Source organism: Miniopterus natalensis, chromosome 7 (assembly GCF_054644295.1).
Source record: "Miniopterus natalensis isolate mMinNat1 chromosome 7, mMinNat1.hap1, whole genome shotgun sequence".
NCBI lineage: Eukaryota > Metazoa > Chordata > Mammalia > Chiroptera > Miniopteridae > Miniopterus > Miniopterus natalensis.
Genome location: NC_142087.1, coordinates 60,747,563 through 60,773,299, shown reverse-complemented (window position 1 = coordinate 60,773,299; position 25,737 = coordinate 60,747,563). Strand labels below are relative to the sequence as shown.

Here is a 25,737-nt window from a genome sequence, read left to right as displayed (position 1 = left end):
TCTGGATGCCTTCCTCTCCCTTACACTCAATCTATCGCCAATTTCTGACTTTTATCACTAAAGGTATCTTGAATTTCTTTTTTGCTTTGTTTTCACACAGTTTAAGCATCTCTTATAAACCTGCAGTACCTTCTAATCTGGTCTCACATTTTGGCACCTCTCTCATCACATCTCCTTATTGCAACCAGAGTAAGACATTTAGATAAAATGCATGTTTTACTAGTACCCACTTAAAATCCTTCAGTGGTGTTTTGATCTGGTCAAAAACAGGCTCGTAGCTCTGAAGGGGGAAATAGGAACAGGTTTCTTTTCCTTCAACCAAGTGGGCCCTCACACAGAAAACTCAGACTTAGCAAATATGAGTAAGACAAAAACCACCTCCAGACCCCGTGGGGAGGAAAAGCAAAGGATCCCTAGTCCAGGGAACAGGGTTATCGCTAGCAACATGGCTCACTGTAGCACTGGGCAGGGGTATGTCGGATGGTGTTCTAGCAGCATGAGTCTCCAGTCAAGGACGGAGCATTAGGTTTGTCAAAGGATTCCATGTGTGTAAACCAGGGTGTCCTGTTATGTCAGAATTTTTTTCATTTAGTCATCTCCATAGAGAACGCATCTCTGCAGTCAAGTAGTTTCTTTGGATCAAAGGGGGAGACATGTAGAGACTCCCTACGTGTGTGGGAGGGGAGCAGTGAGGGAGGTGGTTCTGCGTATCCCAAGATACTGCTTCCCTTGGAGATGACGGGTAAAGCCTGGGGTGGCAGTCTCTGATGAGAGGCAGGGTGCGTAACGACAGTGTAAGGTTTTGGGATAGCTGATGCAGAAAAAGAGGGTCACTACCTGAGGTAGTGGTTCATAGCAGTAAGTGCCAGATGGTATTGAAGTAGCAAAGCAGAAAATGACCTCAGAGACTGGGTGTTTCAAGGATAGTATCTAGGACATGACTTCTGAGTTTACCTCTCGAGAATGGGGAAGTGGGGGGAGAGAGCTGCAGCAAGGAAAAGTTGGCTCTACCATGGTGCCGCGGCATGGAAGACAGCTCCTGAGCAAAGGCAGAGGTTTTTGTATTCCCTCCTGCATCGGGGCCCTGGACGCCGCGCCCTTGAAGAAGTGCGTCTCAAGAACGACTTCTCGCCCTTGGTGGCGAAGGAGCAGGACTAGACCCGGTACTGGAAGCCCCAGACAGGGAGGAAATCCTGGGCGGATGGGGCGGAGATGGACCGGCATAGGCGGGACTTCCGTTGGGGCCCTGGGCCGTTTCGGGCGTCAATCCGGAGCTGCCCCGGGCGCCCCGGCCCCGCGGCCTGGACGCTGCGGGCTGCGCCGCTGTGCCGGCTTCCCTGTTAGCGGGACCGTTGCTGAGCACGGCGCGCGGGGCCGAGGTGAGGAGCCGCTCTGGGACAGCCGCCCGCCCGCTAGCCCGGAGGCTGCATTCCGCTGTGAGGGGGCTCCGAGACTTAACTGTTTGCATCTTTAGGCCACCCCGTCCCGGGGCTAGGACCAGCCCCCGCGCTTGCTCGGTGCGGCTGCCACGCCCCTCCGGGCGGACACCGCCCCCTGGGCCCCGGCGCTGCCGCGCGTGCGCGGAGAAGGCGCGAGGAGCCTCCGCGGGGCCCTGCTGCGGGGCCCTTCCGCGCGCGGCAGCTGTTGCTCCGGGGTAGGTGGCGACTCAGAGGTGGTGGGTGGTTGCCCCCCGCGCGCCCCCGGGCCTTATTTCGAAGCCGGCGTCCTTTCTGGTCCGTCTGGCGCTTGCCAGGCCCTGGAACTTGGCTGGGGCGGAGCGCAGTGACCGGTCCTGAGGCCCCTCCGCACTGGGAGGTGGCGGGAGTCGCTGTTTAGTACTGAAAGGTTCTTGTTCGAGGAATGAGAGACCCGGGTTCTTAGGTTTAGTTAATTCAGGAGTCTGTACGCTAAGGAATACAGTGGGAAGGGCAGCACAGCCCCTTTCCTCGCAGAGCTTAACCCTTCGGACTGTGCGCGTGTAATATGGAGGGCGCGCTGCGGGGTCGTGGCCCAGCCCTGGGAGAGTAGGAGTGGGACTCGGGAATGTCGGAGGAAGTGGCCCTCACCTGCGGCCGCGGCCTGAAGGAGTTCGCCAGGGAAAAGGACGACTAGGGGACGGGGGTGGTAGGAATCGGAGCAAAGATGGCCCCAGACGAAAGTCCAGCGAGGAAGGAGGTAGAGAGTGGAACGGGACTCGTGCCCGACTGCAGTGGAGCTTCGGTGTGGGGTGTAGACAGATGAGTCGGAGAGGTCGGCCCGGGCTCTGTGCACCAGTGTTCATTGTTCAGACTATCCTGAGGAAATTCGGGAGCCACTGGAATATTTTTAACTGGGGAGTAACTGGATAATCACATCATTTATTCAGTGCATACAGTGGTTACAGACTTTTCTGCTGGAGGCGTAGAGGGAACAAAAGAGAATTTTTACTCCCATAGGGTCTAGGAGGCATATTCTGAACAGCCCCGACCTCCCAGGAGAAAAATTTTATTGAAATCTCATTTTATCTTAAATATTTATGCAAGTTTTGAATTGCATGCCACAATATATCCTTATTTTGGTATAAAAGATTTTCTCAAATCCTCAAGTTATACTAATGCTTTAGGACAGTGCATCATATTCTATGATTTTTGTAGCCCTGACATCCATCATGTATCCTTCCCTCATTTCCCCCTCCCCCGACATGTACATAACCCAGCCTTTCTATGTGTGGATTACTGTTCACAGTACATGTCTTATTTTCTTTAATCCTCCCATCAACCATTAGAGGCCGGTGTTAACCCTTTCTATTTTAGCAGTGAAGAAACTGAGGCTGAGAGCTTAAGAAAAGTGCCCAAGTTCCCACGTACAACTCCTTAGTTCTTGGCCTTCACCACTGCACTCTTGCATTTTAGGGAATGGATTTGCAGCTAGAAATAGTAGATTTCAAGTGGAGAAGACATTTAGAAAGTTGTTGAACCTGGGCTAGATGAAAAGTGATAATTCCAAAACTAAATTTTATTGATGATGAAGCGAAATGAGTGGATTCAAGACTGAAGGAGTTAGAACTGACAATTGGCAATTGACTGGATGGGAGGAAGAAGTGGGAGAGCCTGCTGGGCACATCTGGATTGATGGTGCTGCCATTCACTCATTGATCTCAGGAAAAAGAGCAGCTCTGAGGGTTGTTAGTACTAGTTGAATGGAAATACCCCTGGGATACTCAAGGGGAGATGTCTTCTGAAGTGTCTTGGAGAATTACTCTTAAAGATGAGAGAGAATTTGCCTTGACTATGTACCACTATCAGTTGTTTATGACTCTTCTAAGGTATTTGGCTATGTATACTGTAATCCACACATAGCCCAGGTTCAACAACTCTCTAAATGTTCAGACTGGGAGATGGTGGGAAGTAAACCCAAGATAAACCAAGAATATGGACTACCTTTGAAGCCTTTACAGTTCTTCTGGGGGTGATACTAATTTTTTACAATTACATTTTTTGGGGGGGAAAATTTATTTTGTAATATTGAATAACTTTTTATTGAGACATAATTGACATATAACATTATACTAGTTTCAGGTGTACAACATAATGATTCAGTATTTGTATACATTGGGAAATGATCACCATGATAGATCTAGTTAACATCTGGCAGTGTACATAACTAATTTATTTTTCTTGTAATGAGAACTTTGAAGAACTATTCTTAGCAACTTTCAAATTTGTGATACAGTATTATTAACTAGTCAGCATGCTTTTGACCCCCTTTACCCACTTCTCCCCCCCCTTACTGCCCTACTCTGGCAACCACCTGTCTGTTCTCTGTATCTAAGAGCTTAGGAAGATGCAATATATAATAATCTCAGTTCTCCTAATATTGCTTTATGGAGACAGTGCAATTCTAGTCAGCATCCCAAAAGGTGGGGTTTTGTTTCGATGGGAAATGGCAGGCATCGGCAGGTTCAAGGTTTGTTGTGGGTAATGTAATCGTATGAATTCCAGAACTATTCTGTGATTTTTGTAGTATCGAGCAAATGAATAAATGTATTGTTGATGTTTAGAAAATCAGTATACTCAAATGGGGAAAAGAGCTATGAATGTGGAATGGGAGGAGAGGAAGAACCCTGTGGTATTGGTTTGGAATTGGAGATGTCATAATGAATTAATTTTAAAAATACATACATTTTGCCCTAGCTGGTGTGGCTTAGTTGGTTGGAGCATTTTCCTGTGAACCAGAAGGTCACAGGTTCCATTCCAGGCCTGGATACATAGGTTTCAGGTTCAATCCCTGGTCAGGGCAAATACAGGCGGCAACAGATTGATGTCTCTCTCTCACATTGATGTTTCTCCTCTCTTTCTCCCTCACCCCCTTCCTCTCTCTAAAATCAATTTTTAAAAAAATCTAAAACAAAAAAAATACACCCTGGCCCGTGTGGCTCAGTTGGTTGAGTGTTGTCCCATGCTCAGTGGTTGCCGGTTTGATTCCTGGTCAGTGACCATGCCCGGGTTGCAGGTTCAACGTCCAGTAGGAGGCGTGGAGGAGGCGGCCAGTTGGTGTTTCTCTTTCTCCGTCTCCCTTCCTCTCTAAAATCAATAAAAACATATATAAAAAAATAAAAATATATACATTTTTTAGCACTGCAGTTCTTTTTGTTGTTTGAATATATTCTGTTGAAGGGCTAGAGTCAGAGTACTATGTGTTTTAGCATGATTAGTTTGTTAGTATTTCATTTTAGAGCCAGCTTAATTTAAGCTTCAATATATAAACCATTAACATGGTTCAAAGCTAAAACTAAAAGCATGGGCAAGTTAGTAACTTCTCAGTTCCTGAATTTGCTAGTCTGGCTAGGATTGCTTAGAAGTTTCAGTAAAGAGATAAAGACTGCAAAGAACTTAGCATGGTGCAAAACATATACAGCATCCAATAAATGTGAGCTGTTCTGACTTTTTTCCTTCCAGTTACTTCTCTTGTTCCTTACTTTTCCTGTGACCCTAGGCCATACATTGCAGTGCAGAAGTCGTCAAGGCCTATAGTAGGACTTAACAAAGAAGTATATTTTGAGTTCTGGGGCTTACTGTGGGTTTATTTAGTTTTTATATTTATACCTTGTATGCAGAGATGACTTACTTGGAGTGGGAACAGGATTTGGGAAATAGGAGGAGCGAAGGAGCTCTAAACTGGGAGGGAATTTAAGGGTCATCTTTGCCACCAGAAAGGAATACACCTAAGAGAGAACAGCACTTAGAAGGACAACACTGGACAGTCTAGAGTATTCCTGGCAGCTTTGGGAGATGGACCAGGATCGAGGATTAGCAGGCCCATATTGAAGAGGGGAAAATCAAGGCTTTGGAGGTAACGTGATACATTAATTCTTTTAGCTTTGATTTCCAGACTGTAGGCAGTAGAGAAAGATTGAGGCTTTATCTTGCTTCCTCTCTACCCTACATATTGAAGAGAAATGTGGGTCCAGAGCAGGGAAGGCACTTGGCCGAGGTCACACAATGAATTTGAGGCAGAACCAGGACCACTACCCGGGCCTACTGACTGCCAGTCCCAAGCGCTAACGATTGCATTTCATAGGGAGCTCCCCAGGAGAGAGAGGTCTTCCCTCCACACACCCCATCTGTCCCAAGGTAAGATGCCATAAAGCTTTTCCTGTAGAGTCTCCTCAAATCCTTGGTAATTACCTATTCATATCTCCCCAGGTTCTTTTCCCTTTCCCTCTGCTTCTCAGTTTAAAGGAGATGGCCCCTCCATGTCTGTTGTCACATCAGGACTTGACACGTAGTAAGTGCTTAGTAACATTTGCCCTACAAAGATGCAAATGAATATGGCAACTTGGCAACATCCTGTAAGGATGCAGATAAGCACATACCCTCAGACTCAGCAAGACACCAGAAATGTTCACCAAGAGATGTGTACAAGGAGGTTCAAAGGGGCCCTCTTCATTATAGTAAAAGGTGCAAGACTACTTAAATATTCATAATCAGGAGGACAGATAAAGTCTAACCCATACAGTGATACTATACAGTAGTGAAAGTGAATGAACAGTGGCTATATGTGTTAACATAGATACATCTTCCAAGCATGATGCAGAGTAATAAAGCAGGTTGGTAAGAGTAGAAAGAATAACATTAATACAAAGCTTTCAACACATCAGAATCAAGAGAGTAGCTTTCTTGGGGAGAGGAAGAAGGGAAATCAGATCAGAATAGGGTACACAGAGGGCTCCAACTCCATCTGTGATGTTTTATTTCTAAAGCTGAATGATGGGTAAAGGGGATGGTTGTATTGTCCTTGATGCCTTTTTGTATGTCAGAAATACTTCATTATAAAAACAAAAATATGAAAAAAAATAGGTTTTTAGAAACTAAAAATGACTGTTCTTGCCCACTCCCTTACTTTTTAACCATACATTATACTCACTCCTCTGTGTATAGGGTATAGGCAAGAAATTCTAAAGGGAAAATATGCAAAAGGAATTTTTACATTGTAAGATAAGGACAGTATTTTCTGACTTTAAAATTATTGTATGACTTGAAATTCCCTCCTCAGTAACCTGTAAATACTGTTAACTCCTTGGCAATATATGTCATTTCAGGATATAATAGTGGACATGAGTAATTAGAAAATTTTCATCATATAGAACTAAAGCTGAAAAAGATTTTGGCACTGATTTAGTGCTTCCACACACTCATTCTTCAGAGTACATTATTCTCATATTTAGAAATAAAATAAATGAATAAATTGTTACACCAAAGAGTTATTTTAAGAAACCTGAAAGTAAATAGTAACTTCTTTTTATTAAATCTTCTTTTTTCCTTTCTACTTTTAATTCAAAATTTTTTAAAAACTAAGCATTATGAAAGTTTTATGAGTCAAATTTTGGATTTTGATTTTAAAATATACATTTTTTCCCCAAAAGAAACAGCTTAACACCTAGCAATATCTTCCTGGATATGAATGATATTTTTGAAGACTTCCCAGTTTTTAATTGTGCATTGTTTTCTAAACTGTATTTTTAATTTCATTTGCTCTCTCCTAGGGAATGAAGGATGGCAGCACGCCGTGCATTAAAAGCTGTTTTGGTAGATCTCAATGGCACACTTCACATTGAAGATGCAGCTGTGCCAGGCGCACAGGAAGCTCTTAAAAGGCAAGCTATCCTCCAGGTTCAGCTGACAAATATGTTTGTAAGTGCCATTTTACCAAGGCAGATCATTAGCTAAATGGATGACCTTAAGATGGCATTTCACCAGCTTACCATATATACAAAAACTGCCTTGGGTTTAGCTAGAAGATGTATGCATTGTAATATCTTCCAAACATTATTTTCTAAGCCTATATTAGGTTTGGATTTTGATCTAATCTAGTCTTTTTGTTCTTTGTGTGCGTGTCTTTTTCTAAGTCAGTAATGTAAATTTGTGAATGAAAACTTAAGATTCTGAAATGTAGAGTAAATAGCATTGGAAAAACCACAAAGGAAGGAATCACAAAGTGAAACACACACATACGCAAAGGCATAGCACTGCCCACTCCCCCTTCACCTAAGATCTAGCATTGAGTGTGCAGCTGCTCAAGTAAAATTTGAGGGACTTGAAATTTTAGAATTATTTCCGTTAACCAAATTAATGCCTTTGAAGGGTAGAGACTGTTTTATATTTCTGATGTATCAACCACAGTACTTAATGTGTCTAGGTACAAACGAGGATGCGTAGTAAAAACTTATTGAAGTAAACTGAATGTGGCTGTTTGCTTCTGAGTGTTCTAAAAAAACACTCATCAATACAATAGTACTAATAATTGGTATTAAGCACCTTCATACTAAAATAATTTAGAGAAGTTTTCAAATTCTGCAATACTTAGCATGTGGTGCTTATTATTTTCCCACCTTAAAACAGTCATAGTATGCTGTTTTTCAGAAAATCTAGTGCCTAGTATTACACTACCAGGTAGTAGTGCAAAAGATTGTCACAGACCTCGGTTGTGTCAGTCTTTTGCAAGATAGCTTGCATTCTCTTAAGGGAGCTTACTTTCCATTTGGGGAATCAACAAATATAAAGAGACTTATGTATCTGGTAGGCATCATTTGGAAGCTATCAGTTTAGTTAGAAGTCATGATGTTCATGTTATTCGTGGACATTGTATTGTTTAAAGCCAAAAGAAAATCAAATGCACATTTCGACTTTCTCTTGACTCCTTGATACTGTCTCTTAGTTAGACTTTCTCTGGGAAAGGATGTGGACAGGAGCTTTTACTGCTCTAAAGATGAGCTTTTTACTTTGGATCGAAAGAAAAATCTTTTTATTTCTGGTGAACAATGAATGACATCACCAAGTAGCTCTGTAACTATGAGCCTGCCATTCTGGAGGGGTAGGAGCCTACAAATTGCACTGGTGGGTTTCCATCCAGAGAAATTGCTATACTGTTATGGCCAGTTTTGGTTTCTATAGAAACAAACAGACTAAGGGAAGTTGAGGGACCAGTAAAAAGAAAAGTTAAAAAAGAAAAAATCTTCATTAAAAGTGATATGGTTATCTCAGTACTTCTACTTGTTCATTTTTAGGATAATAGTTATGTTGAAATAATCAACTTCTTTTGAGAGATAAACCACCAAATTTAATGTGTTTTTCAGAAAAGTTACCACAAGATATTATAGAGGCAATCATGATTACAATGAACTGTTTAATCATACAACTTTAGTTAATGTTCTTTGGGTGAATATTTAAAAATCTCTTTCTGTTTTATTTGCTTGCTTGTTTTAAATTGCAGTTAGTGCTTTTATACCTTGAATCCTTTGGGGCAGGCATAAAATAAAAAGCAATAGGGTATTAATATAAAATTTTAATTGTAGCTAAATTAAAATTATTTTTAGATTTTGGGTGAAAACACTGTAGGACCAAGAAAATAATTTTCATTTTAAAGAAAGCTATACTCTCATGAATTCTTTCTCTGACACCTGATTGCCAGTTCAGGTTCCAAAAGCAGATCACAGGATCAAAACAGTCCTCTTATATCTAAGTAGTTCAAAGGGAAAACACATTTTATTTTATTTTAAATGGACTGTTCTTTTAGCTCTCCAAATAGATTCTCTTTATAAATTTGGTAACACATTAGGGTTTAGCCAGTGTCTAATTAGCTAAGAAGAAAGAAAAATAACTTCTTGAGTATCCTCTGTTCTCTTAGTACAGGAGATCAAGGCCTGTACCAGGACATAGATTGGAGCCCTTATCTCAGCTCTACTGCTACCCAGTGTATAAAGCTGAGCAAGTCGCTTATCTCCTCTAGGCCTCAGTTTTCTCCTCTTTAAGAAGAGGAGGTTGCACTAGTAGATAATCTCTAAGGCAACTTTTACTTCTCGTATTCTGAGAGTACAGTGGTTATTATACTAAGCTTTGTTTTTTTCATGTATTTGCTAAATCCCATGCAGTAAAATTCAGTTCAAGTACAGGGGTTCTCAAAAAGATAGACACAGCTTTTACTATTCTACTTTGTAGCCTTTGGTGATATAGTGGCCCAGAGGGTGTGGATAATATGTAAGCAATTCTGGGTACATAACAAAAAAGATTATTGGTGATAAAAACATTTACTGGGTGACTTAGCCTTCATTTTCTGACCTTTGGCAAGTGCTACCAAATTAGATTTTATGGGGCTAGGATGTAAAAGCTGCCTGTTGACATCTGAATTTTACTTTTCCAGGTTACGTGGTACTTCTGTAATGGTTAGGTTTGTGACTAATACAACCAAAGAGAGCAAGAAAGACCTACTGGAAAGGTTGAAAAAGTTGGAGTTTGATATCTCTGAAGATGAGATATTTACTTCTCTGACTGCAGCCAGAAATTTAATAGAGCAGAAACAAGTCCGGCCCATGCTGCTAGTTGATGATCGGGCACTACCTGAATTCCAAGGTAGGGAAAATTTGAAAAGATTTAAAAGTTGGTTCTTCATATCTTCTTATAAACCTTTTTTTAAAAGATGTAATTGGGTGTCTTTTATTTCAACTCTTGATGTACTTCCCTCTCCTCTCACCCCCACCCTCAAGAAACCTGTTTGAGGGACAGAATCTATCTTGTCTATCTCCTAGAGCCCTTAATGTTGTGTCCTAGAGGTTCTGTAAATATTTGCTGGATTGTGAGACAAAGTCTCAACATAGAGACTTGGAGGAGCATCAAATGATTATCAGGAATTAGGGTTGAAATCATCTAAGAGTGTTCCTTGGATTAAAGTAGTGTTATAAACCATTCTTAAAACTGAATGGTTAGAAGTATTTATTCAGATTTCCTCCTATTATTATTGAAATGGTCAACAGATCTTTTGAATCTAAATTGGTGTTTCTCGAATCTGTTCTGACCTCACTCCACAGTAAGTGAAACACATTACATAGTAACCTAGTACATATATGTGTGTGTTTATATTGTGCTAAACAATACTCACTCTTATTGTATAATAAGTACTCTGTTTTCTGTTTGGTTTACTTAATTGTTTATTTGATTTTGATGCTGCTTAGAGTTCTCCAAATTAGTTTTATAACCTACTGATGGATCATGACCCATGGTTTGAAAAAGCCCAGGTCAAAATCACTTTGAATATTTTTGAATATTATAATCCTCTGGAATCAATGTATTTGTGTGTCTGGGTTAGCTGAAGTACTCCAAAACAATATTTTAATCAGGTTTTTCTTTTTTGACTTTATTTGAAGAAGGTGAAGATTTCAGTTGTATCAGCAGTGAGCACTATGTAGGTGGGCTACATAAGCAGAGTTCCTGGTATAAAAGAAATCTTTGTCTTTCAGTGAAGGACAATACTTGAAACATTCTTATATACATTAAAATACCTAAAGTAGATGGATTTTTGAAAGGCAAGAAATATCTTTGCTGTTGTTGAATATCTTTGCTGGTGATAGAGATAATAAAAACACAAAAAACTTTTAACAGTAGCCAACAATTTTGTTTTCTTCCTTCAGCAAACTCTAACCACTTGCTCAATACTCATTGCTGCTGGTAAGGAGGAAACTGGAAAGCCTGGATATCTACTCTTCCTACTTTTTTCCCTTACATTTTGGTGGAATTGATATGAAAAATGTTTAAAGGCAAACAATAAGAGAGGCAAATAGGAATTGGCATATGGATAATCTACAGAAACCTTTAGTCAGACTTTTAATAACTGTGATGATGAATGTACTTGTTTGCTTGTCATATCTGAAGCCCTGTTACCAGGTAGCGAGGCCTTAAAATATGCCTAAATTCTAGAGTAACATTTGTGACACTAAAAGTAGATGAGACATTATGTAGAAAATAGTAGAATCTGCAGCGCATTCCGTCTTTATCATGAATTTGTTAACCTCACCTTTGTCAATTAGAGGGTCTAATTTCCCTTGCCTCTTAGATTTTCATTCCCTCATCAGTTGCTATTGATCTGATATCTCATGGGGAATTCATGGCTGTTCTTGTTGATTGTAATCAGTAAAGCTTTTTGAAGTTAGAAATTACTTGTTTGAGAACATCAGGTTACAAGTTTCAATTCAGATTTTCTAGTTACTGAGTAGCTGTAAAACTATGCAAAAGAAATATGTAAAAATACTGGGAGACCTTTTTCTTTAAGTGTATCATACTATTTCCAAAGTACACAGGGCAGGATAATCTCTTAAACTTCAGATTACTGCTACAGCAAAAATTTGTACTTAGTTGACTAAAACTACTTTATTGTAAAATGTGACATTACTGTTAATTGCATTTTCAACAATCATGTATTTTTTTCCATTCCCAGGAATACAAACAAATGATCCTAATGCTGTGGTCATAGGATTGGCACCAGAACATTTTCATTATCAAATTCTGAATCAAGCATTCCGGTAAGTCTCTAGCAATTTATTTTTCATCTGATCATATACTTCCCTCTTTCCCTTCTTGAGTCTATGTCACATAAGGTTATACATGTTTTACTTTCTAGCCACCTAGATTGTACATGAAGACACATCTTCAAAATCACTTCAAGATCAACATCAAATAATATTTAATACTATCCTGCTTATTTTTAAAAACATGACCAATATGTTAAAATGTGATGATCATTGGAGGTTTTTCTGATTTGTAGAATCAATATTCTAGAGCAGAAATTCATAATAAAATTGCAACTCTTAATACTAGTAGTTTCATCTTTTATCACCACTCCAGTGATTCTCCACTCACTATGCTAATTTCTGACGGAAAACAGCGTCCAGGCTGCTGCCCCCAAAATAGTAAATGTGATTCTTCCTCCAGTGAGAATCCAGGCTATGGAAAAATCGACACATTTGACTGTACTTCCAAAGAAATTATTCTGAGTGGTAATGGTAGCCTGAACTGAGATAGTGAGAATGAAAAAAACAGATTCAGGTAGTATCAATATGACTTGATGAATGATTGAGTTTGGAGATGAAGAAGGCAGTGAGTCAAGGTGGATATCAGATTTCTGATCTGGGCATGTGATCGAGAACACTGCCTGTGTGGGGTTCAGGAGGTGATAAGTTCAGGTTGGGTCTGTGTGGCATGTGGGATATCTAAGTGGAGATAGATGTTCCAGTGGATATTGGTTGAAATTGGGGAAACACAACTAACATATGTAATGTTATAAATCTTCAGTTGTATATGCATTTTACTTTTATGAACCTTTTGCTGCTGCTTCCAAAAGAAAGACTGCGTACTGGTTCTCATACTTCCTAAGATAAACTGGATCAGAATTTACCTACAGATCTGCTGTAGAGTGAGATTGTGACTTTTTCCCTTGCAGGTTTCTCACTTTTCATTTTGCCTTTTACTTCTTGTCAAACCATTAAACAGTATAATTTGTCTTTGAATTTATGACAGGTAGCTCAAAATATTGTATAGGTATACATCAAACTAGCTTAAAAAGTTTTTTTTAATGGCCTGATAAATTTTTGGTATTTAACTTCAAGAATGCTATAAAAACATTATTTTCTTACCAGTACTAAGATCTACAAGAATCATTCTAACTTATACTTGATGTAGAATTCATTTCGTGTTTTTTTTTTTAATATGTTTTTATTGATTTCAGAGAGGAAGGGAGAGGGAGAGAGAGAAAAACATCAATGATGAGAGAGTCATTGATCCGCTGCCTCCTGCACACCTCCTGCTGAGGATTGAGCCCAAAATCCTGGGCATGTGCCCTGTCCAGGAATTGAGGTGTGACCTCCAGGTTCATGGGTCGATACTCAACCACTGAGCCACACCATCTGGGCTAGAATTCATTTCTTTTTTTTTCTTTTTTTTTTTTTAAATATATCTTTATTGATTTCAGAGAGAGGAAAGGAGAGGGGGAGAGAAAGATAGAAACATCAATGATGAGAGAGTCATTGATCGAGCCCGCAACCTGGGCATGTGCCCTGACCGGAATCAAACCCCAATCGCCTGGATCCTAGGTCGATGCTCAACCGCTGAGCCACGCCCGGCCGGGCATAGAATTCATTTCTTGATGTATATGTCCTAGAATCACGACAGGGCTCATACATCTGAGCACATTATTTGCTGTTGATCTTGGAAATGGCTGTCCTCGTGTACAATCTGTGTGGCCAGAAATAGCACCTTTTTTCCTCTTGTGCATTTTAGAGTCTCAGTTAATAGAAACTATGGCTACTTAATGCACTTGGTCATTGTGATAGTCAAGCTTTTGTTTAAAAGGAACATACTCACTTTTTATAGTTGCTCAGTGTCCGTTTACTGTAATTATTTCCTGGAGGTCCACTGCCATGCCACATTGTGTGAAGATATACATGGGGGTATATGGTGTTAAAATTTCTTTTGCTTCACCTACTGCAATTATTCTACTGTGGCTTCTTTGGGTTGGGGTGAGGGGAATATTATATCACCTGCTCCTTAAGTAAGTTTTACAACTATACCAAAATCGGTTTTCATTTGAATAGAGAACCTACTTCCGAATTTACTTCTACTACCTTTTATTCATTTCTTTAACCACAGAATTCAAGGAGAAGGTATTGATTGATTTTAGCTGGTAATTTGGGAAGGACATATTTAATAGGTCTCTGCATTAGATGAATGCTAGACTCAGAGTAATAAAAATGTATGTTGACATAATACTGACTTTATAATTGCTCGGATGCTGTCTAATTAGTACACTTCCCTAACCATATTGATTTTTTTAAACACTACATCTTGAAGCATTACAGTGCACTTATAGGTCAACTCTAATTTCACAAATGCACTTAACAGCTGGATGGAGAGTTAACAGAAGGATTTTAGGTCTTGCCCTTCTTTGCATATTGATGTCTCCACAGAGACTGTGCCTTCCAACCAATGACTGTAGCTGTTTGGATTGTAAGTGGCAAATACAGACTTCTCAAATGAACCACCGATTAGTTAAATTACTATTCAGGTTGATAATGAGAATAAACATTGTATTTTAAACCCCATGGCATAGCTGCCTTGAACACCAGCTCCAAGGGCATATTGCCCTCAGGTGGATGCATTAGCGTTCCACATTGCACTGCTTCTTATTTACTGTTTCAGATGGGTAGGCCCCCAAAATGCATAGGACAGTCTGGCTACAAATATGTCATAAATGTGTGAATGAAATTGAGAACAATGCATTGTAGAGAATTGATTTTAGAGCAGAACATGAAGCAGTTATAGGAAATAGACATGATTTAGGGGTTTGGATTCTAGAGAACATTTAAATCCTGAAATCTATCGGTATCTTTTTTCCTTTTACCTACTACAAGAAGATGCAAAGAATAATACAACAAACACCCATATGTCTATCAGCAGTTTAAGAAATACAGATTATCGACATATTTGATATCCCCTGCATATCCCTCCCCAAATTTATCACCCAAGACCCAGAAGTAATCAGGATTCTGAATTGTGTTTATCATTTGCATGCACTTTTTAAATACTATAGCATGTATGTTGGTATTCCTAGACAGTACACAGTATTATTTTTCATGTTTCTTCCCTGGTAATACTGCCTGATTCATCAATGTGAACCTACATGGCCCCAGATTATTCATTTTGGCTGCAGTACTAGCTTGTAGCAGGGTCTTTTTCATCTTCTGACCTGAGTTAGAAACCCAGAGCTTGAGCATTTTAGTAATGGACCAATTATAATTAAATTTAATGATCTCTGTTCAGAGGAAGGCTACCTGGGCAAGCAGATTACTTAATAATCTAATTTGAATTTAGCATTAACAAGATTAAAAATATCTCAGCACAAAAGTAATATGTCTTTGTTGTGGAAAATTAAAAATGCTCGAAAGAGAATAGACAAAATTGTCTGTAATCCTTTCACCTAGCTAGTTTGTTTCCATGCACATACTCATTCAGACAAAAGTGAGAATTTGTATGTACTGTGTGGTAATTTGCACCCATATTCTTAAATATTCTTCTAAAAGATGTTTGTTTCCCACAGCACATTCCACTTGGAGAAGTGCAGTAAGCTGTATATCCATGTTTTCTATTGTTGGTTATTTTTAGGTTTTTGAAGTTAGTTTAAAAAAAGACAACCATAAACCTTCTAAGAACATTTGTTAAGCAATATTTATGTTTGTTCCTTAAGATTTTTTCAGAAATATAGTTTTTGGATCAAAGGAATTTTGAGGAAAAACTGCATGGAAATACTTAATCTAAGAAAAGTTAAAGTTTTTTTTAGTAAATTAAGGGCAGCTGCTCTCTAGCTTCTGGAGGAGCTTATTAAAATGTTCTATCTGAGAATAAGTAACATCACAGCCTGCACATTTAAGTGCAAGAGGCAGAAGGCTGCTTAAGAGTAATATTCTGAAGCTTCAAAACGACTTAATTTTGAAGTTAATTATTTCTTTTCTGTAATTATTACAAGGTATGAGAATCCTCGAAAAGTCTTAGAGATGTACGGAAATTAGTTTGTTTTTCAGGAGGAGATTCTTATCGTAAATAGCTGCTATTGAATGTTGGATTGGTTTTCTTTTCCCATCTCCTCAAGAAAAAAATTAAAAGTTAATTACTTCAATATATTAAATTCCTTAAAAAGAGAAGAGAAAAGGAGAAAAAGGATCAACAACAGTGGCCTCAATTATTCCTGCATTTGTACAGTAACTTCTGAATCTGAGTATTTAGAACCCTGGGCATGAAGAATTCCAGAACACTGTGCCAGCAGGACTCAAATTAGAAATATTTCTCTGGGCTTTATCCATTTTGAAAGGACTGACTGCTGCTGTGCAGTTTTTTAATTCAAGTCCAGACTATGAGAAATAAGATTTAAGAACTTTAGGTGTTTAAAGCATTACATTAGTATTTGCCAGAGAACCACTTTAGATGCCTATTTGAAATCCACAGAATACAGAATTGAGTTTAATATCAGTCACTAATTGCTCTTATTTTTTAATTTGGGGAGATTGTTATATGATCAAGGCAACTTTTGCTACTCTAAATAAAAGTTGCAGGTGAAAAAGCCACACAAATATATTCTGTTACTCATTTTTGAAATTGATGTATAACATGCACAGCAAAGTACCCAAATTGTCAGCATACAATTCGATAAAATTTTACACATAGATATACCTGTGTAACCTCTCTGATCAAGATCTAGAACATTTCTAGTACCCTAGAAGGCTCCTGTCTCAGTCAGTACCACTCCTTCCTTAAGTCACCACTACTCTGACTCCTGTCAGTACTACCAATCTTTGGTCTTCATGTGAATGAAATCATAAAATTGTAGCATTTTTGTCTGTTTTTGAGATCTATCCAAGTTGTTGCAGGTTGCAGTACTTTCTTGTTTTGTTTCTTTATTTTTGTTGTTGTGTAGTAATCTATTGTATGACTACCCCACAATTTATTTATTTATTTATTGTTAATTTGGATTGTTTCCAGTTTTGGCTGTTAGGAATAAAGCTGCTATGAATGTTCTTCAGCATGTCTTTTGGGGGACATATTTGCTCATTTCTCTCGGGTCTGCAGAGTAGTGAAATTACTGGGTAATAAGATAAATACTTGTTTAGCTTTAGTAAATATTGCTAAACAATTTTCTAAAGTCATTATAGCAAGTCATATATTCCCATTGGTTATGAATGAGAGTTTCAGTTGCTCCAAATTCCCACCAGTCTCTGACCAGTCTATGTAATTGTAGCTATTCTGTTTGGTGTATTTCTTACTGAGTTTCAGTTTGTATTTCCCTGATGAGTAATGTTCTTGAAACCTTTTCATGTACTTGTTGACCATTGGATAACTTCTTTGCAATGTGCCCATTCAATACTTTTACCTTTTCTGATTGGGTTGTATTTTCCTTACTGATTTGTATATATAACAGAACTAGGTATATATATAAGCTTTTGGCTGGATATATGTACTGCAGATATTTTATCCTGGCCTTTTCACTCTCTTAACAGTATGATAACATGAAGTCCTTAATTTTAATGAAGTACAATTTGTGAAAATGTCAGTAGTGCTAAGGTTGGGGGAAAAAACCCTGATAGTTCAACCTCTTCACTGATAAGAAACCTAGGTCCACAAATGTGAAGTGATTTGCTGTTACCTGTTTTAAGAAGTGTAGATACTACATTCTGGACCAGAAAATGCTGGGGTGGGTGTGCTGGGGAGAGGCAGTGCTGTACATTGTAGGATGTTTAGCAGCATCCCTGGCTTCCACCTACTAGATGCTAGTAGCACCCCTCTTCCTGCAGTTGTGACAACCAAAAAAGTCTTCAGACACTGCCATATGTCCCCTGGGGAGCAAAACTGTCCTTGGTTGAGAACCACTGAGCTAGATATCTGCCTAAGATGTTTATATTGTAACCCTGCTTCCTCACTAGGATTTGTAAGTTTTTTCCATTGCCTACACAAAATTCATAGCCAGAGATTTTTGCATTAGGCCTTCTTTGTGCCCATTTGTCCTTGCTGCGTGTACCTCAGTGGGCTTATAGTTAGAGAAAGAAAATTATAAGAATATTTCCTTCTGGTACATCATTTCTAGTGTCAAAAACAACCAACCCTTTGTTGCCCTGTCTAGCAAGTGTAAAAACACTTCAAGTGTTGGGGTGTCTGTTTTTGATATTTTTAAAAATGTTTAACTATTAAAGATCTTTTAATCTGTATCCTAGAAAATGTTTACCTTTCAGTCTATACCTGAGTATGCCTGGCTCTTCAAAGACTCAGTTAAGCTTATTCTATGCAGGGGATGATAGCAGCAGGAACCACCTCCCTGAGAGATGCCTATCTTTTCCAGCCTCGTGTGGTACCAGTTCCCATTTAGAGACACGTAGAGGAACCCACAGTTTCAGCCCTTTCAGGGAAGGCACTAAAGTACTGCCTGGGAATTGAGTACACACATCAATCAAGCTGATAAATCTTATCCCCAGTTAATACATAATAAAATATTAACAAAGCCAAATCAAATGAGTTTTTAGTTTAGCTATGTAAGTGGAAAGTAATTTTGAGGTCTGTTGCATAAAGAATTCCAGTTCCGTGGTAGAGTAGCAAATAAATGGGATTGGGGGTGGGTGGCAAGGGAAGATAGATAAATCACCCATTATTATCTCATTGCTATCAGCTGTGGTTCTTTAAGGCCAGGGTAGTGGCTTTATCAGGTTGGATTTTAAGATCTGCTTTAAGAAATAAACTTGTATTAATATTAGTGAATAAATTTGAAGAATCTGTCCTGTGCTGTGAGCAATTTGTAGTAACTAACAGAAAGGCCCTGTAATAGTCCAGTACTGGTTTTTACTTAATAAAATATTTAATCATAAATGTCTGAATTCTGCATCTCCCACAGGAAGGCATTTCCATGCCCACCAACAAGAATAATTTAGCAGTTTCATAGCTGAGCGCTTAATTACTCATAATTGTGAAGGGTAAGATGTGATGAATTCTTCCTCGATGGACATACTAAATATTTTAACTAAGTAGATGACTTAAAGTAAATTAAGCTGGTGAGATCATTTATTACATTGGTTAAAAGCAGTTTAAGAAATCTATCATGTCCCGCATTCCATTAGATGGTAATATGTGTGTGACTGTATCTGCAATGTGACTACAGTCTGCACGGTTGGGATGGATGGCAGATTTTTTTTGGATGGGGGTTGGGAAGTAAGTATTAAGAAGTTGGCTGGTGGGGTTTTTTTGGATTTGTTTCGTTATGTTTTGCCTGAGTCAGTAATGAGGACCCTTAGCTAGTAGAGTTTGGTTATCAAATTAATGGGAAAACGCTTTGTGCCCTTTTGTTTGGTATGAGAATAATTGTCCTGTATCAGGACAGAGAAAGAGATTTGGCAGCCAAGGCTCTCCCTTAAACCTTGTTGGTGTGTCCTTATGGGAAGATGGCCTGGTTTGTAAAGTAGTGTCAGAAGCAGTCAAAGATAGAATGAAGAGGTAGAGGTCCAAGCAGAAAGTATTGTAAAATGCTCTATTAAATTTCTGAATTAGAAAGAAACTTCTCTTTTGGAGTAGAGGAAACAGGAAATCAGTATTTTAGGAGATAGAGGAATATGTCACTGCAGCAACAGTTGTGTCATTCTGTAAAGGGCTCAGGAGCCCCCTGCTTACCATTAGGGAAGGCTGAAACAACTTGTCTCATTAAGTTAAGCTTCTTCCCTTGAGTGTCTTATTTAGCTTTACTTCTCTTCATTCTCTTTCCCTGCTGATTTGGGTAAAGTGTCTGAAACCACTAAAGGTAAAAGGTTGAAGCAATCCCAAATTTAATAATCTATCACCTTTCTTTAGTGTATTTGAGTATAATTCCCAGCAGTTCTTAGTGAATTCATTAGAAGACAGCAAGTCATTAAAAGTTAATAAGAAACTCTTTGTTTCTGTGACTGTGGATGAAACCACTTTCTTTTCCAGTCATAAAGGCCTTGCTCTTAGCCAGTTTCCATTTTCTCTGTCTCTCTAGGTTACTCCTGGATGGGGCACCTCTGATAGCAATCCACAAAGCCAGGTATTACAAGAGGAAAGATGGCTTAGCCCTGGGGCCTGGACCATTTGTGACTGCTTTGGAGTATGCCACAGATACCAAAGCCACAGTAGTGGGAAAACCAGAGAAAACATTCTTTTTGGAAGCACTGCGGGGCACTGGCTGTGAACCTGAGGAGGCCATCATGATAGGAGATGTAAGTAGAAGAGTCCAGGAAATGCCCTGAGCTCACCTCTCATGCTGGACTCTACTACTGATGACATCAGATGGTGATAAGTGGCTGCCTGTTAAACAGGCTTCTGGTAGATGTTTAGTGGTATTCTTCTAAAGAACTGAAATTTTTATTATTTCTGACATTCTCTATAGTGTGATGAGATGTATATAATTCAAAGAGCATTAAATACAAGTCAGTCAAATGCTTGATATGTCTTTTTAAAGAAACCTTTACAGAAATTTAGATTTTTCAAATATTACTAATGCAGGGAACAATCTATACCTAAAGAATTCTACCATTGTTGATTTTTTTCTTAGTATATGCTCTATGGAAGAACTTCCCAGTGTGCCACAAATAGCCACAGATCTTGATTGCCTCAGCCCTTAGAGTGGCAGGTCTGAACCTGGACAGTTAGAGGCCCTAGCTGGTGACCTCTGGCTGTGAGCACCTTGTCAGTTTACCCCAGGGTACCGGGGAAACGTTTTCTACGTGTGCCACGAGGGAGAAAGAGCTAGAAAGCACACTGCCCTGTGGTAAGTGGGTGGCAAGGATTATATTTCAGATTGAAATAATGTGTTAGGCTAGAAGGGGCCATCAGGATTGTGTGGTCCGAATCACTTCATTTTCTGACTAGGAAACTGAAGCCTGGAGAGGTCAGTCTCCATGCCTCCTTTCCAGTAGCTAATTAGTGACACAGCTGGAAGTAGAAGTTGGGGCTCTGGGGACACTCCAAGACAAACTGTAGATCCCTCGCTTTCTTAACTTGTGATGGTACAAATGTATCACAGCCCTCCTGTGATACCCTCTTCCACATCTGTATTTGTTCACCTCATACTGAATAGGATAGTCACTGAACTTGATACTGTTTTGAGAAACCATCTTTTTTTAAATCCTCACCCAAGGATATGTTTTCATTGATATGAGAGAGAGAAAGAGAGAGAAACATCAATCAGCTGCCTCCCGTACCCTCCCCAACCAAGGATCGAACCTGCAACCTTTTTGGTGTACAGGACAACCCTCCAATCAACTGAGCTGCTCGGCCAGAGTGAGAAACCATCTTTTCAGACACATCTGTTCCTCTTGGCAGGCCTTTATCTGACTTTCCTAGGCAAGTGTGTGTTTGAAGAAGTGGTTATCTGAGCCTGGAGACTTCGGAGTGTTTTACCTTGGAAGATACTGGTTTGGGGACAGGGTGAGAGGCAGGAAGGGCATGTGATAGCAGCTTCGTGCAAGGTCGTTTGTTATCCCAGAGTGGCAGTTTTTTCCTCCCTTTCTTTGTCCATTTCCCCACCTCCCTTCTTTCTCTTCCTCTCCCCCATCTTCACTGCTGCAACAGGGCAAGTTTAGACGCAACAGAAAAGGTTTTAAATTAGACTTTGAATGAAGATTTTGACATTCTAAAACTCATTTCCAAGGGCTGTTGTTGAATAATATTGATTTTAATGGAAGAGATATTTTCTTTAGGCATAGTCCGAATGAATCCTGCTTATAGGCATGAGATAGCAGGATTGATTTTCTTGATGTTTCTTTCAGTCCTTGGGTTTTATTACCTTGCATTTATCATCACAACCAGCCAAGTATATTCATCCGCATCTTGAGTAAGAATTGGACAGAGGACCTCCTTTTCTAACTGATCTGGTATTCCCAAGTGTGAAGGGAGTATCAGTCCCACAGCCTGTTTAAGCATACTGATGTGGCATGATTGCTCCTGTTAGGGACAATCAGATGAAAAGTAAGGATAATATAGTACATGGGCAGCAGGAAAGCTATTTTCTGAATCTAGCTCATTCACTGTCTACGCTGGGATCATTTACCCTAAAAGCTGCCAAGTAGATAGAATGCTTTTTCCATGATCTGTTTTAAGAGGAGATCGATGTTCATGTGGAAAAACTTAAAGAACTGTGACTGTGCTCTTAGTGTTTGGTTACTAGAATTACTACTCCGTTGTACACCACTTTCCACCTCTGTTACACTTCCCTTTCCAAATGCTATGCTTCCTCAGACTATTACATGTGAATTTACCTGTTTTAACACCTTCCTGGATTTCATTTCAAGAGAAAACCATGAGGTTACAGTTGCCATCCCAGCCTAATAAGTCAAATAAATTGTTAGGTTTTATTGGCAAGTTAATTGAAGACCCTATACTAACTGCTTTCTTTGTGCTTTCTAGGATTGCAGGGATGATGTTGGTGGGGCTCAGAATGCCGGCATGCTGGGCATCTTAGTGAAAACTGGTATGTATCTTCGGTACAAGCCTTCTGTAAAGCAGGATGGTAGAATACACAACTGCCTGAAGAAAAGTTTTTGCAGAAATCGCAAAGCCCATTGGACACTTTAATTCTCTTTCTGCCACAAAGCAAAAATAAAATGGTCTTTTCTTTTTGTGCCAGCTATAAGATGATGAAGTTGATCTCTTTAGGAACTGGCCAGCTAATGACCTGATGCTTTGTGTTGATGTTTGCATTATTTAAAAAACACACAAAAAATTCTTTTCTTATCTTTCACTTACTGTTTTAGGAACTATTTCCTGTACAAGATTAGGGATACTCTGCATGGTTCCTCAAATAAATGTAAGGAAAAGCTAGGAACTTAATGAGGAAGACACTGCTAATGCAGTATTTTGACTACAGTGGATGGCTTGGCAGCGGTCACCCTCGGGAGCTGACAGCCTCTGCCCTGCGGGGTCTGGGCTTCCATTTAAAAGCATTGATTTGCTCACTATTTCTATCTTTAGAGCTGCTGGGGGTAGAAAATGATTTCATCAGCTATGGAGATCTGAAGGAACCCTTAGCTGTCAGGTGACCCAGTGCCTCTGGTTGTCCTTGAGAAAGGCTAGAGGTAGGCCTGGGAAAATGCTGAATGTAATATTTCTTTAATTGCCTCATTGCATCCTGAAGCCTCAGTAAAAGGTGCTTTGGGAGATGTGGACCCTGATTCTCTAGTAATTGTAAGGGTGGTATTGCAGTGGCCGAGGTGTCCACGGGGTGTGATCATTGGCATTCTAGCTTTAGTCTTTGTTCACGGCCTTTCCTTCTATTTCAGGGAAATACCGAGCAGCAGATGAAGAAAAAATTAATCCACCTCCTTTCTTAACGTGTGAGAGTTTCTCTCATGCTGTGGACCACATTCTGCAGCATCTACTGTGAACCATCATGTGAACCAGAAGCACCTTGAAACGCAGCTTTTCATCATCTGGAACGAATCCGTCACCACTCAGAGCCAGCACAGGCAGACACAGCCCTCAGCGCTGACATGGTGCAACCCTCTTGTATTGTGCACTAATTAGAAAGAAAGGTATTGAGTTACAGCCAGCCACTAAGCCTTGCTTATCTCTTTTGTTGTATTTTGTAAAAGAAGATGAGACCCAAAGAAAGGGAAAGCTGAGATTTTATGCCATTCCTTTTAAAATATTCATCAGAATAGGCAGGGCTAGGAGGGAGAAGCTACTGCAGGGAGTTGTGTTCTCTGCTCTCTCCTCACTGGTAAATTGGGAGGGTAGATCCAGATTGTTAATAAAGTTGAAAGGTGCATTAGTCTGTAGTTTTAATATTCAATTCACCTGTGAAACCCATCAGAAGTGCCAAGTGGAGTACATGTCAGAAGAAGCAAAATAAATTGTCCTTTAGCCCAAGTGATTGAGTGCATTTGCTTGAACGGATGTTGGAAAGTAGATTACCTGCTGTATTATTCCCAGCACGGATGACTTCTTTTTCTCTTCATTAGCCAGAGATGACTAATTTAAATTTAGAACCTGATTTTAATTTAAAATAATATTTCCATTAATAACCTATTCATTGCAGATACCTATTATACTGTGTAACAGTTGTTTTGGAAATTTTATGTAAAATTAAAACTATCAGTATTTTACAGATGTTTTAATTAGACATTGTTATTAACAGGAACAGTGCAGAAACTAAAATCAAGCCTTTAATGTCTTTTAGACCATGCATTTTTGAAGTTAGTGTCCACCAGGGTCCTATTAACTGTACATTTGCAAGATTTCATTATTTTTGCCTCTGACACTATGGGAAAAATCTTTTAGAAGCTATTGGGACAGATTCAGGCTTTTATGTACTTGGTTACTACAGCTGTAAAATGAAATCTCGTCTGGTAGCATGGATTATTCTTCTCATGTTAAAGCCACCAAAATGAAGGGGACTAAGTAGGTAATGATTTTCCTAATGCATTTGCATACTGTGATAATCCTGGGCCCTTGCAATTGTTTACAGGACTCTTGGGCATTGAATTATTAGCATGTAATTGTACATCATTGTGGTGCTCACCTTATTGAAGCACACACTGATGTTAATGAGCTTCGGGTTTTGATGCTTGTTTAGAGATCAGCTTGGTCTTAGATGGGAAGGAACAAACCTAAATAAATAGTGGCTCTCCTCTCCTTTTGGTAGTTTGGTGAGCACTCTTCTTGTTTTTATAGATGCACCAACTTGGTACTTAAACATCCTAGAGATAGATGTGACAGGACCACCACCCCAGATCAGAAGGTGAGCAGAGTGGCAGAGAGCATAGATTTGGGAGCCTAACCAGCACGTAACTAGCTCTATGACCCTGCGCAAGTCACCTAGCCTCTCACACGTCCTTTCCCTTTTCTGTAAAATGGAGATAACGATTGTGCCCACCACATAGGCTTGTTGTGAGGGTTAAATGTGTGGTTCATATATTAAGTATTTAGAATGGAATCAGGCAAATGTTAGATATTGGTGGTGGTGGTGATGTGGCAGGAGTGTCCATGTTTAACAATCTGCAAAGTTTTGGTAGAATTAATCTCTATAGTTCCTTCAGTGGGGAAAGTCTTCCTGAGAGTTAAAAAAAAGAGAGAGAAACATTCTCCTACATTTAGACTCCCTGAGAGCACAGTTGTGCAGAGAGAGAAGTTCAGCATGCAGGTAGAGAGTGCTGCTTGTACCTGCTGGATGGGCTGCATTCAACTTTGGTCTGTTATCTGGGCACCCAGATCAGTGATTCTTTGTTTGCTAGTTGCTCCGTACTAAGTGCCAGGCTAGGAAATAAGCATTGAAGAGAAGGAGTTAGCCTTGAAGACCCTTACTAGTAGAGGAGCTGTGGAGAGCACACAGACATTATAAATACTCCATCTGTCGTCTGTGATGCCATCCTGACTGCTCGATGGAGTGAGGTGTTCCCTCCTTCGAGCCTGCGTAGCACTTATTTGATTACACTTAGGTGTTCACATGACTCTTGTCCCTACCAGACAGGGCTGTGTCTCTTTTTTTTTTTTAAATATCTGCTACAACACAGATAAGCACTCAGATGGTTATTGAACCAATAAAAAACTAGCTGTAAGTATTACAGGAATTTAATGTTAGAAGGTATAGCTGTGGGGAGGGAGGAGAAAATAAGATTCATTTTAGACTTGTTGCCATAGGGGAACTCCCCCGTAGACATTTGGAAATAATGGATCCGATGCTCTGGAGACAGGGTAGAGCTAAAGCAGTGAGGTAGGCATCACTGATGGTCAGGAATGAAATAGTGACAGGAATGGGTGAGATCACTTGAGCATAACGTATCAAGCCAAGAGCAATGGCTTCTGTACTTTTCTCCATTCTGGTTTGGCCCTGTGAGCCATTAACATCTCAGTTTGATATTTTATTGATTTAAGAGACATTATATAGGGCTTG

At 39.6% G+C, this 25,737-nt stretch overlaps 1 protein-coding gene across 3 annotated transcripts; it reads left to right on the top strand.

The window, feature by feature from the left end:
- The first annotated feature begins 1,265 nt into the window (after window positions 1-1,265).
- Window positions 1,266-24,479, top strand: HDHD2 (haloacid dehalogenase like hydrolase domain containing 2). 3 transcript variants are annotated; one of them, XM_016225058.2, is made up of 7 exons: window positions 1,266-1,379; window positions 7,025-7,135; window positions 9,679-9,887; window positions 11,746-11,830; window positions 19,849-20,065; window positions 22,254-22,317; window positions 23,126-24,479. In XM_016225058.2, exons 2-7 carry the CDS (start codon window positions 7,035-7,037, stop codon window positions 23,227-23,229), a joined length of 780 nt encoding a protein of 259 aa, XP_016080544.2. In that variant the 5' UTR covers window positions 1,266-1,379; window positions 7,025-7,034; the 3' UTR covers window positions 23,230-24,479. The 3 variants fall into 3 exon arrangements, with proteins under 3 accessions (XP_016080544.2, XP_016080543.2, XP_016080545.2); XM_016225057.2 differs by lacking the exon at window positions 1,266-1,379 and adding an exon at window positions 1,492-1,654; XM_016225059.2 differs by lacking the exon at window positions 1,266-1,379 and having other exon boundaries at window positions 7,086-7,172.
- Window positions 24,480-25,737: the final 1,258 nt, after the last annotated feature.